Source organism: Pseudonaja textilis, chromosome Z (assembly GCF_049901715.1).
Source record: "Pseudonaja textilis isolate UNSWEBS1 chromosome Z, rPseTex1.2, whole genome shotgun sequence".
NCBI lineage: Eukaryota > Metazoa > Chordata > Lepidosauria > Squamata > Elapidae > Pseudonaja > Pseudonaja textilis.
This window is the reverse complement of record NC_142008.1, coordinates 98,286,463-98,306,720: the sequence shown is the minus strand read 5'-3', so window position 1 is coordinate 98,306,720 and position 20,258 is coordinate 98,286,463. Positions and strand designations below refer to the sequence as shown.

General features: G+C 39.7%; 1 protein-coding gene across 1 annotated transcript; it reads left to right on the top strand.

Moving 5' to 3' along the window:
* The first annotated feature begins 836 nt into the window (after positions 1–836).
* On the top strand, positions 837–7,466 carry HOXB13 (homeobox B13). The gene is made up of 2 exons (XM_026710669.1): positions 837–1,533; positions 7,189–7,466. Exons 1-2 carry the CDS (start codon positions 837–839, stop codon positions 7,464–7,466), a joined length of 975 nt encoding a protein of 324 aa, XP_026566454.1.
* Positions 7,467–20,258: the final 12,792 nt, after the last annotated feature.

Here is a 20,258-nt window from a genome sequence, read left to right as displayed (position 1 = left end):
AGGTGGAACTCGGGCGCCTATCTCCTTCCCATTCTGTGACGGCCAAAGCGAAAGTCTGACTCCTCAGGATCCTCCCCGATTAAGAGCAAAAAGGAAAACGATCTATCAACTACCGATCGATCTGTCTTTCTGTCTATCCTTCTGTCTCTTGAAAAGTTGTCAACGGATGAGATACATTCCCAGGGGAGCCAGTATCCAAAAGTATCAGGGAACTGTTCAGCTAATTTGGCTAAAGAATTAACAATTGAGACGGGAGACAGGACGCTGTAATGGAAACACTGAAAACGTCTCACACAGATCCGAAGGGAGACAAAGTGTACCCAATTCTTTCTTTGCTGGACGGGCAACTTCGGGGATCGCCGTCGTTTCTCCCTCTGCCCCTTGAATGGTACCCATTCTCTGGAGGGGGAGGGAACTTGGTACTCTCCCCATCCCCAAAAGGGAAGGTGCCGCCACTACCACAGACCGCCCCTTTCCCCGAAGAGGAGACTATCACCTGAGGGCGCTGCCCCCCCCCGCTCTACTCCCCCCCCTTGCCACTACAGCATTTTCGCAATTGTTGCCCCCTCCCCCCTGCACGTCTTCTGCCAAAGCGCCTCAGCCAATGAGCGACGCGTTCTGGGAAGCCACGTCCTTCGCTTCGGGTGGGAGCGGGAGAGGGGAGAAGCGTTGTGGTCGGGCGCCCGGATCTCTCTTTCGGTTGCAGCCACACTTTTAAAGCGGTCCTTCCGGCTTTGCCTGCATCCCAGTTCTCGCGTCCTGCTCGTTTCCATTCCCCGGCCAGAGCGAGGCGAGCAGCCGCCGCCCATGTGCCCTTCGGCCACCCTTTACTCTGGATGGAGCCCGAGGCAGCCTTCGGAGGAGCCCGGAGGAGCCTGGACGAGGCGCCCAGCAAAAACCTGGATGGGTTGCTGAGCTTGCCTCCCTTCCCGGCCGGCGGCCCTTGCAGGAACGCGGCTCTCGCCGGGGCGGGCGGCGCGTCCAGCCCCCCAGCGCACGGCCCCTCCGGTTACGCGCCCTTGGATGCGCCCCTGCCTCCCTTCGGATCAGGGGAGCCTTCTTTGGCCAAACAATGCATCCCGTGTCCGGCCGTCTCACAGACGCCCTCAGCCAGCAGCACTTCGCCCTTCCCTTACGGCTGTTTAAGCGGCGGCTGCTATTCGTACCGAGTGGCCCGCAGCGCCCTTAAGCCGTGTCCAGCCCCGCCCCAGGCCGCCTACACAGCTGAGAAGTACTTGGAGGTTTGTGGGGCTGCAGCCAGCGCCCCCGCCGCCCCAGAGGATTATACGACTCGCCCGGCTGAGTTCGCATTCTACCCGGGCTACGCTGGACCTTACCAGTCCATGACCAGCTACCTGGACGTTTCTGTGGTTCAGACTCTCGGAGGACCTCCGGGAGACCCCAGGCACGAAACTCTCCTGCCCGTCGATCCTTACCACGACTCCTGGGCCTTGGCCGGGGGCTGGAACAACCAAGTGTTTTGCCCCAAGGAGCCCAACCCTCCAGGGCCCTTTTGGAAAACTGCCTTTACAGGTAAAGCTTAGTGCCTGGAGAGGAAAGAACACACTGCCACTCTCGCAGGTCTTTAGGGTGGGGGGGCTAATGGGAAGGGGTTGGAGCATCAGCGAAGTGTTTTGGGTCCATTCTGCTTGGAAGACCCAGTTTCCAGCTAAGGGTGTGTTTTTTGTCCCAAGAAGTAATTTTGCAAAAATGTGGGGAAAGTTCAGTTAGGTAACATGTTTGCATGATAATTTCCCACAGATTGGATAGGGCGGGGAGGGGCGGATTGCTGGCAACAGTCAGGATGTAATTTGTTCAGGATTGAACCCAATGCCTCCATGGTAAATGGTTCCTTTTCCCTTAACATGAACCCAAGTGTCCACTGCAGAGGACAGGTAAACTTAATTGAGGACAGGTAAACTTCAACTTGATATTTATTTAGTAGGCTTTGCCCTAATAAATTGTCTATATAGAAGAACTGCAAAGTAGACACAGATGTGACATTTTGGAATTTTATATTTTTCATTCCTTGGTGTCTCTTTCGATGCTTCTGGGCTTCTCTTGATTCTTCATCGATAATTGAAGTTGTCCTGGAAATAAGACTCCCCACCCACCCACCCCCCAAAATTGGATAGGACAGAGTGGCTTCAAACCCTTTTCAACAGATGCAGAAAATTGTTGGTACAGCGCCTCCCTCCATATTATTAATCTGCTATCAGAGATTAACCCAAATTTAAGATAGAGGTATGCAGGTTGGGGTATTCATTGCACCAAGTGGATTCTTCCAAAGTTAGCATTTGCCCAAGAAGAAAGAGAAAAGGGAGTTTGGGAGCTCTCCTGCCTCACAAGGTGTCATCTAATGCCAACGAGGAGAGGTTGTAAAAACTACTAGGCTGCAATATTATCCAGAACAACCTTCCCCAACTTACTGCCTTTTTGGAGTACAACTCCCATCATCACCTGCCATCAGAATTTCCTAAAAGGCCCAGAGCTTTGTGAAGAAGGTAGCTCAGACTAAGAATTCCAAAAAAACCAAAAAAAAAAAACCCCAGCCAAGACTTTCCTTGCAAAAACTCCAATTCTACATGATAGTCTGAATAATCCTATCCTCTAGCCGCCTACAGAGTTCTCTGATTTTGTGACTGCAAAATGTTTTCCCTTTCCCCTATATGATGACTCTCCCTCTCCTTCCCTTTATTTGCCAGATTCATTTTAGAGTGTCCAAAAAAAGTGAGGGTGGGGGAGAGGGAGGGCAGCTTTTAAATATATCTTGGATCAGACAGTCTTTCTTATGAAAAGAAAAAAAGAGGGGGTGGGAGGCAATTTGAGGAGCAGCCTCTCTAAACGCCATCCCTCTGCCCAGTGTTATGATTCTCTTTGTGGCCTACAAGTGGCTGGGGGTTAAAATTCTGTCTGATTTAGCTTTAAGAGATTGTGGGACCTCCCTCTTCCTGCTACTTTTAGTGCTGTCTCAAGGCCAGGCCACCACAATTTATAGTTGCAACCCATCAAGCCATTACTGGCAATTTAAGCTTGTAAAATTTGGTGAGAATTCTCAGGGAGTACATGTGCTTCTCCATGCAACCCTCATCAGCAGTCGCCAGGCAAGTGTTGGCTTAAAAGTTAATTTATTATTTTTACTGGCTATTCTGGAAGCTAATCTCCCAAACCTAAATGGGCAAGATAGCACAACAGAACAAAAATAAAAACCTTCCTCTGTATACTTCTACATTTCAACATGCTTCTGTTTAAATTACCTCTACAATAATTTTCTACAAATGTCAAGCATAAGAATATATGTTTGCCCTAGCTCATGCTTAAAAGGTTATTACCAGCTCTAGCCCAATATATTTGAGAGGGGAAAGTCAAGGGGAAAAATAACCTATAATACAAGTGAATATTTTTAATTGAAAGATAATCAGTTTATTTTCAGTGCTGTTTTTTTAAAAAAAAGTTTATGCTTTTAACATGTTGCTTTCCCCCATTCAAGTAAGTATTGATTCCTGGAACTTCGAGGACAAATCCATGTAGTTGTCTAGAGAGAATTTTTTTGAAGTGTTTTATCTATGCCTTTTTCCTGTGGTTAAGAGAAAGTTACCGATTCAAAATTATTCAGCTGTCTTCTGGGCCTAAAGCAAGACTAGAACTCAGGTCTCCCCACTTGTAATTCAGCACCTTAATCATTAGATCAAACTAATTGTCACTGCTTTAATTAACAATACACACATTTGAAAGAGTCTGCCCAAAGTGCAGTATCAGGAAAGAAATTTGCCTATTTATTTTGAGCTCAGTGTTGAAAATTCTTTCTCAAAGTTTAAATTAAAATTGACAATTCATTGAAACAGTATTTTGTTAATAAGTATCTGTTCTAAGCCATAATATTAATTTCATTTTAGTAGCAACAAGATCTCAATGGTATATTATCCAGCCAATATTTTAAAATACACTGTGTGCCTTATTTCATACTGTATTCTCTCACTTTTATTTATTACTCACATTAGTACAACTTTATTAAGCTTATCTAGTACAGTTGAAGATGAATATGATTACATATAAAATACTATCTTATAAAAATTATACAGATTTCACAAGATAAACAATTTTGTAATCTGTATCAGAGTTATAAGTCACAATATAATGTTTCACAAATGCATAAATCCAATAGCATAGACCCTAGTGGCTCATCTTTCCAGAGATCACAAAATCACATTCTTTTAAAAGTGTTTATTTTAAAACACTTACTTAGATTCAGTATTTCAAATTAGTTACCATATCAGTTATTTCAGAAAATGATGATGATAATAATAATAAAGTAATAATAACAACAACAACAACAACATATTAAAAAATCCATAAAAAAGGAATGGGATTAGCTAAATGGGGCATTTGCAGGTCATTCTCCCTGTTAATGGCTGTGGTCCCAGTGGTGGAACGAGGTAGTTTTAGACTCAACTTATTCATTTTCTGAGGAGTGAAGAACCTTCTTAAATGGTAAGTGTATTATTTTACTTACTTGAAAATGTAGTAAACTGATTGACTCCATTATGACTGTCCTCTGATTGATTGTAGGTGATTTGAAATAATCTCCCTCCTGTACATCAATTTTGGCTTCTGCCACTGTTTTACTTTGAAAGCATCACTGAGTTTCCCTCTCCAACTGAGTTATTAAAGCACAATATTGATACAGTTATTGTTACTTGTTGAGGAGTATGTGTGCGTGCATACATGCCTTCAAGTCAGTGTGGAATCCTGGTGATTGTCTGGGCAAGCCCCTGAAGTTTTCCTGGCAAGATTTTGGAAGTGGTTTGCCATTACCTCCTTCTTAGGACTGAGAGAGTGTGACTGGCTCAAGTCACGCAGTTGGCTTTGTACCTAAAATCTCCCAATTTCTAGCCAAGTGCTTTAACCACTATACAAAACTAGCTCTCTTTATTGTTACTTACAGTTGCATAATTTTAAATAAATTTAAAACTATTCACATTCTGTAATTCTGCACAATTCACACTGCATAAATGTGCATTGCTTTTTGTTAATGCATCACACCACATGTAGCTTGCAAGAAGCATCTATATCTTGCATTAATATTTTAGCATTACACATACTGCTGTGCAGTATACTTGCCAGCTTCTCTATATATTTGCAAGAAAGATTGTTATTAGAGAGTAAAAAGAAAAAAAAAGTATTAGAAAAAAGCAATCTTTAAATTCCAATAAATCTATCTTACAGGTCAGGAATTTTCCAATATTGTTATGCAACTGAAAGCAATTTAAAATCTAAGAGATTACCATGTTTAGAGGATAAGCACTGAAATTTTAAAAAAATCATCAGTTATGATTTTTAATTGTAAAAAGCATGAGTAATGATATTTAACTAAATTAACTCATTATGTGAACTCATGCTTTTCACCAAAAATACCATATATAACATATACCATATTATATGTGTGTGTGTGGTATTCAGCTTTGTTCGGGTATTTTCCCACGTCATTATAGTTGTGCTTTTAAAGTTGTAGCAACTTTTCGGCAGAATCTCATCTGCCATCATTAGGCTTCTGTATTGTGTTCGTCTGTGAGAATACCATGCATGTAAGTACCCGCGAAAACTTAAGAAAAGAATATATATATATAAAACACATTGTATAATATACATACATACATACATACATACATACATACATAGAGAGAGAGATCCAGTCAATGATGTAAATTTTATACACTGGCAATAAATACATTTTATTTAACTTATATAAGTCACAACTAAATTCCTAGAGTGACTCATTTTACATTAATGTTCAGATCTGTATTGATTTATTTCATGTATAAAGCATGAAAGTATGATGATTGAAAGTAGACATCTGAAATAATATTTATTTGAAATCAACAAATAATTTTGAGTAAAAAATTTCTCAGACATTTAGACATAGACATTTAGATTTGTGCTTTTTAAAAGGAATGCATAGCTAGTAGTGACAGAAACAACTCCTATTTTCTTTCTTGTGCTTGATTAAAAATGCAGTCTGGGTAGTTTACAAGTATAAGCTAGAGTGGACTACTATGCAATGTTAATATGAATTGTTTTGCCTTGTAATATTTAATGTCCAAAGATTCTCCCAGATATACATTTGTATTATTTTTAATTTAGTTCATTGCAAAATTGTACATTCGTGGATATGGAATTTGCCTTGCAACAGCACTATGAGCTGCCTGGGTGCAAGGTCTGTGTTGTTCTTATATTTAGTTCTTTTCTTCGCATTTCAATAAAAGGAGCAGTTTTAATAGCATTAATAGCTACAATACACTCTTCCTCCAAAAGAACCAAGGGGCAAGTATTGAATTCCTTGAGCAGCAATTACTACTGCTCAAGTAGCTTTGTTTAAATTCAGTAATTAAGTGCAAGGAAAGAGTACATCATTAACGTTTGCAGAAACACTGAGGACAGCAAAGTGCCTTGTATCTGCAGATTTATATGAATTACCAACTCCAACACCCTGGAAGTACAATAGCATGCTAAAACACAGTTATGACCTTGAGTAATAGCCTATAGGTTTATCCTGCTTTAAAAGTTTTACCTGGGAATAAGGTTTTAGAGAAAGGGATTGGGCCACACAACAGATTTTAGCTTAAAATCAATTTGCTTGCAAAGATCTGACCCCACAACAAGTATGCTACCTTATCCGAACTCCTTTGTGATTTTATTCTCTTTCATTATCAGAATAAATTAATCTCTAGGGCTACTTTGCCTCGAGATAGAAGGTTGGAAAAATGTGTGTGTGGGGGGGGTATTGCAAGGGTAACATGGTAGGGTAATTGAAAGTAACACTAATTATTTGGACGGGGAGGCAGAGAAATTCCTCCTAAACAAAGACCAGTTTCCCTCAATGCTTCTTGGCTCACGCTATGGGCCTTGCTGCATTTTGCGCAGATATTTTGAGGGAGATTTAATATAGAGTGGGATTCCAGGCTCTCCGCCCCCGTCTTGGAGAAACCGGAATGGAATGTGAAAATAAGAGGGGTCAGGGATAAACTGGGGGGGTTCCCAGTGCCCACTGCCCTCTCCGGGCCCCCGGAGAAGAGGCCAACAAAGGGTTGGAAGGGGGGCTTTACTGAACATGTGCGCCTGCCAATCTGCCTTTTGCCCCTCCAATCGCGGCTGCTTTAACCCCCGTCTCTCTTTCTTCCCTCCGGTCAGAAGCTGTAAGTCAATCGCCCCCCGAGGGCTGTACCTTCCGACGCGGCCGCAAGAAGCGAATCCCGTACAGCAAAGGGCAGTTGAAAGAGCTGGAGAAGGAATATTCCAGCAGCAAGTTCATCACCAAGGACAAGAGGAGGAGGATTTCCGCCGCCACTAATCTTACCGAGAGACAGATCACCATCTGGTTTCAGAACCGGAGGGTGAAGGAGAAGAAAGTGGTGGCCAAGGTCAAAGGCGCCAGCGGCAGTAGTGGAGGCGGTGACGACGCCTCTTGAGACACGCGCGAAGGAAGGAAGGTGGCCTGGAGGGAACAGGCAAAGGAAAAACCAGGGGGAGCAAGGAGTCTCGTAGGGTCGCCCACGTGAGGCCTCCAAAGGCTCCCGCCCCCACCCTCCGAGGCCTTCTGCTAAAGAGGCGGCGGCCCTGTCAGGGGCCTCCGTTGATCTCTCGTCACCTTTTGAATTTGTCCTTAATAATATATTTTTAATTATTATGGTTGCTATTGCTGCTTTGTTTCCCCCGAGAAATTAATTAAATTAAATCAAATCACTGCGGGAACAGCCGATGATTAAAAAAAGCGATACTCTCCATTTTCTTTTCCTGATTTTGTAAGAGCGGAAGGAGAAAAAGGAGTAGACCGTGTGCAATTATTTTTCCTTTCTTTTCCTTGAAAAGAAGGTGCCTTAGGGCTTTTCTTCTGCACCCTTGCTTTCTTTGTCTGAAATTGAGTAATCCAGAGCTGCTTTAGGGGCAAGGAGGGTGGGGAAGGAGCGAAAAGGCACCCAAGAAAAAGAAAATCGCCTAAAATCGACCCGAATGTAAAATAAATTTTCAGTGACCTCGATGGCTGTGGGAGCCATTCTCTCTTAGCTGAATGAAGATAGAATGAATGAAAATAGAGGTAAAAGAATAGTAATCTCTAATCTGGATAATATTGTAGTGTATGTATGTGGTGTGCACACAGTACAATATTATGCTATATATATATATATATTACTCACCTATGATCATGCATACTTAGCATAATCTGTTTTGCGGAGGGGTCAGATAATTGCCTACACTATAAAATTGCTATTACGTATTTTATTTTAAGACTTAATGCCGCATATGAAGGTTGACCACCCCCTGAAACTTTTGTTCTTATTGATGGTGAATCATACAGTATTTGCATTCTACCAAAAACTAATTAAAAGTGCCTTTGAAGACACTGAAAAAAGCCGTGAGGGAATTTGCAATGTAATAAACACAAGTTACTGCATACCGAAGGAAAAGCCATCTTTAATGTTTTGTATTATTTTTATTCCCTTTTAGAGGTATCCATCAAAGTAAGTTTTGTTGCTATAGTTCCGGGCACAAATTTTGCCCTAGTCATTCTGGAATCATAGCGTTTTTGTCCATATATTTAACAAAGGGGCATAGAAACATGCGTACGCGCTTTTGCAAGCCATCGTGCAACTTTTACAGTTCCCACTTTCTATTGCCTTGAAAGTCTGCTCAGATCTTCAGACGTTGGAAGCGGGGTCGTTGTAATCCACGGAGCCTTCAGAAGTGGGGGGAGAAGAGCATTCGGCGACTTAGGAGCAGGTTCCATAATCTTAGTGGTGATTTACGGAGTGTTACATGGCGTCATTCAAAGGGTCGCGGAGCCGACAGAACAGCGATGATGTCATCGCTAAAACTTCCAATTGAGTGGAATGGAGTCCAATGGAGTCTCCAAGTTGCCTTGGCAACAGGCAGGCTTTGTATAGCCACAACAACGGCTGGGTGACGCTGGAAGATGCTGTAAATCGTTCGTCAAGAAGTGGCCATTCAAAGCAACTGATTTTTTTTTCCTGGTCAATACAACGAGAAAGATTTACGTTTCGAATATCTATTGTTTATATATTGGATCTGGAGGCTGAGATTTTGAAATTGCCATGCAACGTGGCGCGTAATGCTTGGTTAGCCCTCGGATCTCCACACTTCCACTGCAACCCACCGCCGAAGCAAGCGGAACTCTGCAGAAGGAGCCTAAGAAGGGAAGTGAGGCGCTGCCCTCGAAGTACCTCTAAACAAACAAATAATCTTTCCTAAAATTCTAATTTTGCAGAAGTATTTAGAAACGTCTCTGGCGCTCACACTGATTATGATTCGATAGAAAAGGACACCCTACATATTCAACCGCACGTTGCTTTACCGAAAAGTCTGATAAGAAGATGTGCAAGTATATTTTCTATTTATATATTTTTGTATTTCATAATGTATTATCCAGAATAATACAGAGATTGCACAAGCAGTACTGTATTTATTATTTGATCAACGATAGTTAAAAACGAATACATATGTGATATAAATTGCATGAGAAACCAAATATGGGACCGTGATAAGTATTTTGAAACTTCCAGCCTTTTATTCTTTAGCCCTTTCTTTCTCCGAAGAAACTTTAGAAAGCTCAAAGAACAGAATGGAAATAGCTCGTGGGTTTACAATTTACCGCTCCTCTTCGTTGGGGTCCAACTTCGACGTTTTAATCTGTAACGGGGGCCGACGGCAAACGACCACCTCTTCTCTCAAGCGTCGATCATAAACCTCAGACAAAGATCCCGGTTTTTATTTTAGGGCCTCAATTTATTTCTCTCCGCGTTGATAACCACACCCTTCAACTAGCAGGCTTGCTTCGCACCCTGTCCGGGGGCTGTTGTCTCGCAGAATTAAATGCATAAAACTCAACGAGAAGTTGACACAGAAAGAAAATGCGCTGGTCCAAGTTCAAGGATAAAAACGCTCCCTCAGTCTCCAGGAGACGGTTAGACGTTTTAAAATGACTTTGCCTGTCAAGTGATTTTATAGCATCTGCTGTGCGGTGCCTACTTACTTAGTAGGTGATGGAGGGGAGGAGAGAAGCTCTGCAGTTATGCTCCTTAACCATATGGTAGAAAGAAGCAGAAAGCAAAGCACTGGCCAAACTACCAACAAGGGAAGCCAGATTTTTTCTTCAATATTTTTCTTCTTCGGTTGAATGGTGTCGTCTCAGAGACTGCTTGGACAAGTCCCCAAATTTTCCTGGCAGGTTTTTTTTGAAATATATGTGTATATATATATATATGTAGAAGTAATTTGCTATTGCCTCCTTCCTAGAATAGAAAGTGACTGACCCAAGGTCACCCACCTATCTTTGTGCCTAAGGCGGGATCCAAACTCACTCTTGATGCCTTAAAATCACTACACCAAACTGGCCCTGCATATTCCTCAATATGTACTTCTAAACTTGGGAAATTCGTATTCTTTATTTTATTGAACATGAAATGCCTGTTGATGCTCCGACCCAAAGACCTAGAGATTTCTCTCCAGGCTTTCCAGAGATCAGCTGATACAGGATGTTTCCAGGGCTTGACCCTAACTAAATCCATCTAAAAAGAGGGATGCAGGAGCAAAAAAGGAGAACCAATATATTTTGGAAATGGGGAATACTGGATATCCTCTGGGATGATCTCCAGTTCTGAGTCTTCATGCAAAGGCCCTCCACCTGTGAGCATATATCCTCTCTTTCTGTTGCACCCCATATAATGAAAATGTCAACCTGAGAACGCAAGGTGAAAGATTGGAGGGAGAGAGCTTACTTTAGAGGTGCTTTTGCAACCAATATTTGCTATGTCCAGTAGCAAGGTAAGGGGAGAACAATTTTCCATCCACTTTAAATTATGATTTAATTTTATTCCCAGCAGATAGGTCACTTTTAACTTTGATTCAGGTCTCTCACCCTGGGAAGTAGAGGTTCTTAAAAAGCCAAATAAGTTTAAGAAGTTTCCCATAGAGGAAAATATAGTGTATATAGCTTGGTGCTCTCTCACCTTGTTTGCTTTCAGACCTTTCATTACCCAACTAGGTAACATCTTCAGTACTAGCTAGCACGAGGTCGGCTCCCTGTTTACATAGCTTGTCCTGCCAGTGTTGATGGGTGTGGTTTTTAAAGGTTTGTTAAGGAAACTATGCTTGCTTTCAATATTAAGCCAGGAGCACCACCTTCTGGTTGCAAGGTTTAGCACAGTCGGCAGTGTTTCCTTCTCTCCTCCCTACTCTTTTTTTTGCCTTCCCTTTTACTCCTTTTACTTAATGTGTTCCTACCACACTAATGAAATTAGTCTACGCCTATGTCTCCTTTCACATTTTCTATCAATTTTGGTGGATTAAATAAACCATTAAAAATTATTTCCAAAAGCTAGAATTTCCTATTTTGTAGATCTGAATTTAGGATAAAAAGTAGGACAAACTTGATTTGGAGCTATTGATTTTACAAACATCGCAATTAAATAGCCAAATCCACCCCTACCATATTTTGAACTTAAAAATAGTAAAAATTAGTAAGTTGCATGTTCAATAAGCTCTGTTATGTGTATTCTTCTCTCTCTCTCTTTTTTTTAAACAATAAACTTGTATGAATATTTTTGTGGACCTTCATGTGATTACTATCATTCTGAACTAGGTGAACAAGGAATGTGTCTAAGTGGATAACGCTATATAAATTAAAGAAGATACATTTATACAACATCACTTACCTTACCCACACAATTTTAATCACACAATTTTAAACGGGGGAGGGGAGAAAGACATCTTCTGTATGTGTGAAATTTATTGTTTATTTCAATGTAGGTTGCTTCCAAATCAAATTAAAACCTACCCCCATTCCCTTGTCTAAAATAAAATGCCTTCATTGTTTGCTTTCCTATTTCCAATTCATGGAATGTCCATTCCCAAATTATCCTTTTTGTCCCTGACTCAATTCTTCTAAAAAGAAGCCGAATGGAGGAGGATTTGCCTTTTGTTTGCAGCCAGAGAATTGGTGGGGGGGATGGGGGGGAGGAAAGAGGATTTGGAAGAGACCAAACCTCTGTCTAGTTGCTTTTTCTAAAATTGCGGCCAAAAGAACCAGATGAACAAAATGGCTGGCGCGCATCAAAAACACAAGGGGAAGAATGGGGGGAAGAGCCCGTCATTGGATCTACTCACACTGATCTGAACAAGCACACCAATGCTGATAATAATTTTACCACACTGCATAAAATTCAAACAGCAAACCAATTCCGTGATCGAAATTGCCCATTTATTCATTATCTGGACCTTAAAAGGATTTAAGTTTGATTTTACTAGAGCGTCTGTGTTCAGGGAGACATGTGCAGAAACAAATGTTCCGCCGGCCAGGTGTGCCCCTACTCACACTTCTTTCAGACGAACTCTGTTTGAATTCTGCTTTCAAAGCCCAATTAATTTCAGCATCAGGAATTAACGCTACAGCAGAGTATTTCAGTTCACCCTAGATTAACTTCAGAGGGATTGGCCTTTACAAGTTGGTGCCTCTAAATGTGCTACATGCTAGTTCGGGATTAATGGCGATTGTAAGAGTATTCTAGAAAGACTACTGGGTTAGATTTGGGAGTAGGTAGGGACCCTGTGCCAATTTATCTTAGAGGAAGTCTAATGAATCAAGGGAAGTGTTGATCTTTGTAGGCGCAAGAATAAAGTACTTTCTCTCTTCCATCTATACAGATGGTGTTTCATCTTTAAAAATCACTCGTAACTCAGGACCTTAAAGAAAAATATTTTAAACTGCAAACTCTTGAACATATTTACAAGGGAGTTAGTCTCATGGAGTTTAATAGCAATTAACTAAATGAGACTATATATTTAGGTCTATATAAATTTACATATTTAAATTTTCTCTAAAATTTGTTCTATCAGTATTAGTGTCACATATAAAAACCCCTGTGTTCTAATTTGAAACAGCAGCAAATATCATCTAGGTAAATTCTTTCTGATTGCCTACATATTTGCAAGATTTGTTCATTACCCAATGGATGTAAACATACAGGCTAACTCAATCATGTACAGTGGGAATTAGAGATCTGGGAAAGGTTGCTACATACAACTCAATGGAATGTTTATTGTGTACTCCCCTTTGTTTCTTGGAAACCAAAGTCAGAAAGATGTTGGTAACATCTTTTTCTCTGACATAAATTTTATTAAAAGCCAGAAGTTTTTATAAAAGGTGAAGGTGCTACTAGACTTTTCCTCCTGATTTTTGGCTACTATAGACTAATGTTATTGGAGATTTTAAAAAGTTTCTCAAAGACTTCCTTCCTTCCTTCCTTCCCTCCCTGCTTGACTTAAGATAGGCCCTTCCACTTCCTTTCCTTTCCTTCTTCCAAAGTACTTAGATTATTATGTACCCCATTCCTATAAATCACACAGCCTTTAATGACAGCTGTTTTCCTTCCCCTCTTGTGGAATACAGACATTGGTATGCATATACATCCTTCTTTTCTTCCCCTCCCCTCCCCCTCCCACCCCCTTTCTCTTTTCTCATTTAAATTCACTTGGGGACCTGGGATGAGGGAAGGGGCCAAGGGCAACTTTCCCAATGCTACAAAACATTGGGATGGGAGAGAAAAACCTATAAAAAAACTTTCCTGCTGCTTGCGGAAGCATGCCTGAAATTCTTCTTTAAGGCCTTAGAAAGAAACAAAACACACCATACTCACGCTTTCCCCTATATTTAAAGCATGGGGTTTGTCTTTAATACAAAAGACTTTTTACACAAAAGGAATTTGTGTTTTTGTCTCTGTGCTTCACCACTGTTGTTAGCCATTTTTGTACTATTCAAAAATTCTCTTTCTCTCCCAGTTCTAGTTTAGATGTCCCATTAACTAATCCCCATTTTTCCTTTTAACTTCTAGCCCTCCACCCAAATTTATGTTCCTGGGTGAGGTTTTGTAGAGACCTCCCACGTCCTAATACACAAAGCTGTGTGGACAAAAAAAAAAGGGGGGGGCTAAAATAAGTTCTTTTATTGTCAAGTTCAATGGCAAAACAGCAGTTGTTGCAGTTGTTTCCGGAGAAAGAGCTAACATTCCAGTCTTTAAAGTTGGGGTGGGGGAGGGGAAGGGGAAAAGAGAAAGGGGAACATTGGATTCGTTTAACTTTCATGGCACAAGCATGAAACGTGTGTATGATTGGGAGAGAAAAGTTAAATATATTAGTAACTACTGGTAAGGGTTTTTTTTAAAAAAAATGAATGAAATATTTTAGTCTTTTTATTTGAAATTGCCCAGTTAGTTTCTGGATGTGCTGGAAAGTTTCCCTAGGTACAGAAATAATAAAAGTGATACCATAATCTATGACAACTTCTGCAACTTTTAGACATTTAAGTATGAATTTATTTATTGGCATATTTCCTGCTTTTATGCCATCTAATTTGATAACAGTTTTGGAGAACTAAGAAGTTTGCAATCTTCTACTAACACAATTTGGCTAGTTTTAACAAGAATTTTTTTGCCTTGTTAAAATCAATCAGGGTATAACTAAGTTAATTCAATTGCTCTCAATAGGATTTGATCTAATTATAATCCATCCCTTGCAAAAGCTAAACCTAAAACCAGCTTAACAAAATACAATTGCTGTGTTCACACAAGTTATGTCTTTTGATAAACATTATAGTTTAAGGATGGCTTGTTTACTCAACATTGGCTGGTTTTTCATAACCTTCTTCCTCTTAAACATTCTTCAGGCCTAACTTTGAATGTTCAGTTAATCCATCTAACTAACATGTCTCCAACTTAATGTAAACTTGTTCTTTTCTCCAACTAGAGAAAAGGTTTACAAAATATTCTACAAAGGTTTGTGCCATTCATTTCCATGAACTTGATATAATCTTATGTAGCTTCCTATGTTTCAGGAATCTGGTATTCCTTCCAGTAATTTTGCAATAATAATCTCTACTCTGTAATTTGTAGTTTACAGAGATTTTAAATGAATCCCCAAGGGACTCTTCAAGCTTTTGGGATTATAACTTTGAAGCAATAGAAACACTTAATTTTAATTCAGATATATTTTTGATATAAAGCTTTTCCATATTATATACCACTTTTTCAAATTATGTGCTGCTAAACAAATAATTCTTATTGAAATATTAAACTAAAATAAATGGAATATCTTTCTCAGATTAGCCTGCATAGCAGCCTTTTTGAACTTTTTGAAAATACACATTCCTATCTATAAGACAAGGAAATAAATATAGGCAATAATTTTTAAATAGCTGAGTAGGACACACTTAGTAGATCTGACTGAATAGCAGATTTAGACAATTTGATCTAAGTTATAGCATATGGCTGTAAGAAAGATAAGAACTTTTGCATCCATTTTATTCTATCCTACTTTTTTTCTATATATGATTTTAGAAAATACTTTGGAGAGAGAATGGAACATATTTTATGGTTTTTATTGTTTTAGATCATGTTTTGTGAAATGTTGCTAAGTAAATAAAAAAATGAATAACAATAATCATAATGTTCAAATAATTACCTTTACCTTTATGTACCTTTATTAGCTGCTGTTACTTTATCTACTCAATTGTCATGACATCATAGAAGCCACTGAGCCCTTCTCTATAAGATTTGCTGAATGCTCAGGAGCTGAAACGGAACCAAATAAACATACTTGTGTGTGTGTGTGTGTGTGGAAACTTGGCTTTAATAAATGTTTGATGGCCCCTCAGTTCCTTTCCTTGAATCCTAAAATCTCTACTGAAGCTGCTATTATTTAATAAAGACAGGATCTGGGATCAGGACTCAACTTAGCAGAATGGAATCCTTTCCCCTCAAACCTAAATGGACTGACTTAGCTGTACACTACCACTTAAAGGACCATCTGTCTCCCTATATATGTAGGTCCAAAATCTGAAATAACCTAATCGTATTGCAGCTGTGATTCCAAGGCCACCATCTCCTATGATCTTGGGCTTGGTCATCATCTCTTTGTGCTTGTTTAATTCATTTAACATACTTAGACTAATCCCCTTTGCCTAGAGTGCAAATGGCAGCACTTTGCTAACTGGATTTAACTGACCAAAGACTAGTTTGATATGACTTTGTAGTGTTTGGAAGAGAGGTCAAATTCCCAGGGCTATAGATTAGAAAGCAGACCCTTGGCAATGTCAAACCACTTATGTATTTTTGGTGTGTGCATGCGTGTGCTTGTGCTTGCATGTGCGCGCGCACACACACACACAAAGCCCGACCAATAACATAAGAATATAGTATCAGTAGAACTCCACTATAAGACTTTCCTGTACCTGTGCTGCCAATGTGTGTTCTTTGTGTTCAACATGCATGACATTTGTGCAACCTATGTTGGGGCCCCTATTGCTCATTCTGCTGGGATCCACTCTAGATACATACCCTAAAGTCCTGCCTAAATCTCCATTTATTGATTCCTTCTAGGAATTTTCATTCCTATCTTGCAAGTTTCATAATTTCTCAGCTTTAAATATTGTCTATGTTGAAACTGACCTCGGTGGTCTCCAAATCACCTTTCTCTTTCCCCCAGTATGTTCTCTCCAAAAGCCAAAATTCCAGTTCTCTCTTTCATTAATTTTCCCAGAATCTGCACCATTTTTTTTTAACCATGTGGGCTTCACCCCAGATTATTTGGCAATCTTGTGTTATCTGTGGCTCTGGGAAATCAAACAATTCCCCAGTGAACGATTTTATTGCCCGCCTATCCTCCTTCCTCTCCCTTCCCTTCCTTTCCTTTGTCCCAAGTTCATGGCTACGCCGTAAAAGGTTGTACTGATTAACGGGGAGGAGATGGGCAAGAATTTTGCTACCGATCTTAAAATCGTCCTGCTTCCTGCTCCCTACCCACTAACGAATAACACCCTCCACGCCCCCTCTCCCTGCAGCAAGAGCCTAGAGAGAACATTATTAGATAAAAGTTGTTTCCTGGGACGGCTGAGTAAGGTGTGTGTGTGTGGGGGGGGGGGAGTCGTTTGACCTTCCTCCTTTGCCACCAGCCTCTCATCAAAACAAAACAACAAAATGGAGAAATCAAAAAAATATAACCACCCGGCTTTTTCTAAAAGTAACATTGCACATACAAGCACGACTGTTACTAACAGAGGCGTCAGAGCAAAGAGGAGGCGAAGCAATGGCTCTAGGAATTGTTCGAGATGATGCAAGAACACTTGGGCTATAGAATTGCCTACTTCTCCTTCCCACCCACAAGCGAATGGTAAGTGTAGCGCTACGAACCGCATGTCCTGTAACAAACCGGGGTGGGGATGTCTCATTCACTGCACCATTGCTAAGCAACTGAAAGATGAGCCTCCGGGAAATTCTCCTGCTGAAACCTCCCTTACGCAATAAAATTGTTTTAATTGCGCAAAGTTCCTTCGTTTTCTAACAAAATGGCAAATCTGAGCCTTGTTTATGCTATATATAGTCTGTTGTACAGCAATGTATAGAAAGGCGAGTGGAGTCGAGCTTTACGGTAAACTCAATGAAAGAGATTGCTTTCCTTCGAGGCAATTTTTGGAAAGCCAAAAAGAAAAATGAAAAACTTGCCTACTTATTTAGAGTGTGTGTGTGGGGGGGAATGAGCCGTGTTCTTATTTAATTATTTTCGGGATAGACCACTGAAATCCTAGAGTAGGTGATTGAAGCATTTTTTTTAAAAAGAGCATCTCTTTTAAATCCGTGTAGCTCTGCGTTATTGAAGATTAAAATATTGGAGGAAATTTTCCTGGATTTTTTTCCAGACTGGGCGTTTGTCCCAATTCCCCCTCTAATTTGCACAAGTCACCAACTACAGGCACCCGTGATCCAAGTAGAAACCAAAATATCCTTTCTGCTCTCCCCCAGCTTCAGTTCTTCTTTGTGGAGGCTTTCAACCTTGCTCAAACATTTTTAACTCTGCCTGCTCTAGAGGAATCCCTTTACAGTTCAGAAATGGTTTTTCCTGTTTGGACTTTGAAAACCTTGGTTGCTGCCTGAGATCTTCTGAGGGGTTGTTGCCTCCTTAGAGAAGGCCAGATTTGCCAAGAGGGATCAAGATAGGGATCCCAATGGAAGCACCTCAAAGGCATCCCCTACTTTCTGCTTGAAGATGTCAAGCCAAGGACACCCATCACAAGTCTGAATAAACAGTTCCATCATCAAACCACAGTTTTAGAAAGATTCCCCCCACCCCCTTTGATCTCCTATAACTTAAGCACATTTTTTACCTTCAGTCTAAGCTGAAGGAGGACAGATCTTGACCTTCTGCAAGGTGACATCCCCACTTCTCTCCAGGAGAAATACACCCAGGTTGCTCAGTCTGACTTGGTCATACCCTTCTTATTCAGCAAAGTTTCTAAAGCATCAACCTTTTGCTTAAGGGGAGTGATAAGGAGTCAGCAACTAAGGGGGAGAGCAGAGTCCATGATCAGGCTCTGTAGACAGCACCCTTTCACATTCAAATCAGATACTTACTGTAAAGTACCTGATAAGTGAACAAGAGGCCTGGATTAGGAGAATTTAGTAACCCTTGAAAAGATAAAACAAGGTTGTCAGAATTTGTCCCATTGATTTCAGTGGGATTTTTGTGCAATTTGTAGTCTGGATTCTACCAATTGCTGCCTTAAATATTTGGCTTCAATAAATGCCTTTTGTGTGTGTTCTTTAGAAATGTTAATAGTAGTCAATAATAAACACAAATGTTCTTCCTCCCATTCCTCATATAATAGTTTCTAAGAATTGAGTGAATGTCAGATTTTAGATCAAAATAATATCCTATAAAATAATTTTCTAGGCTTCATAATTAATATAAATTAAATCTTGAAGTGAAGGAGCCTGAAACCTACAGATAATGATATGAATGAGCTTGAGATTCCCAACATAATTGTGTGCTTTTGTAGGTGTTCTTTTAGTCTCTTCATCATTGGTGCTATTTTTATATGGAAATTCAGGATTCAATAATTCAATAATTAAATTAAATAATTCAAATCCTTTTGCATGTGGAGATACCACATTTGTAAGAGGATGGTATTCAATAAAAACCAATACAGCAAATATAAAGATAACAAAAAGAACTAATAATTCTGCTCAATTTTTATCTTTTAAAAAGGCTAATATCAAAAAATTTCCTTCTGTCAACCTTTTAATTACATTTAGCAATCTATACTTGTCTTACTTTAAATAATACATAACCTTATCTAATTTGCATTGGATTTCTCTCCTGCAATTTGATATTCTTGAAATTAGAAGATAATAAATAATGATAGTTTTTAATAGGTGAAAGTGTTTTGTTTTTTAAAGCAGCCAATTTAAATTAGGATGTTTTCTTTGCAAAGGAAATCACAAATTTTCTAGATAATTTCTCAGGAGCACATTTAAATGTTCAGATCTGATAGTCAAAAGCTGAATCACTTATAAACATTATTTAGAAGGAGTTTGTTTGAATTAACCTGGGGAAGATTTGGAGGCTGAAACTTTCTGGTTGCAAGAATGAACATTTAATTAAACTATTGAAAAGCCTGATGCCCTTTCTGAAGGGGAGAGATTCACTAGTATTTTTCATTCATTTCTGTTATATGCTTTACCTATGAAACAACATCCTACATTTTATCATTACGATCCCATTCAAGTGTTTGAATGGGATTGACTCTTCTGCATGAGTCTATTTACAAGTATTTGTATTCACTGCTAATGGGAGTTAATGCATCTCATAAACAGAAATGCTAATAAATTAAAATTAGGCTGTAAGGAATATGAAGTATTGTACCTCAATATATGTTTCTCTGTGCATGCATGTTTCCTTATACTTTTGCAAGGCTATTTGGAATTTATATTAGCTTGAAATTATCTTGAATTGTACTGAATTAATAGATAAATTATACAATAAATAGACTGAAGGATGCCATTATTCCATTCACATGGTGTGTTTCCCCCCTCCCCACATTTTTTTTCCATTTGTTTCAGCTCTTTGCCAATAAAGTAGGCAGTTTCAGTCATATTCATTTAATTTAGAATGAACCTGATTGATCAGTATTCTATATCCAAGTGAATGTATTCTTGCATTTCCTTTTCACTTACGCATATATTGGAATTCCAGTTAGTTCATTCTAACTTTCTGAATTCCATCTATTTTCGATAAAGCACCCTTTAAAACAAGCCCAAAGCAGCCTTTAAATATCAAGTCCAGGTTCGTAGGTATGCAGAGAGGAGGTGTGGATTTTTTTTAATCTTTTCCAGATAACTAGAGAATGGACAAATTATTAT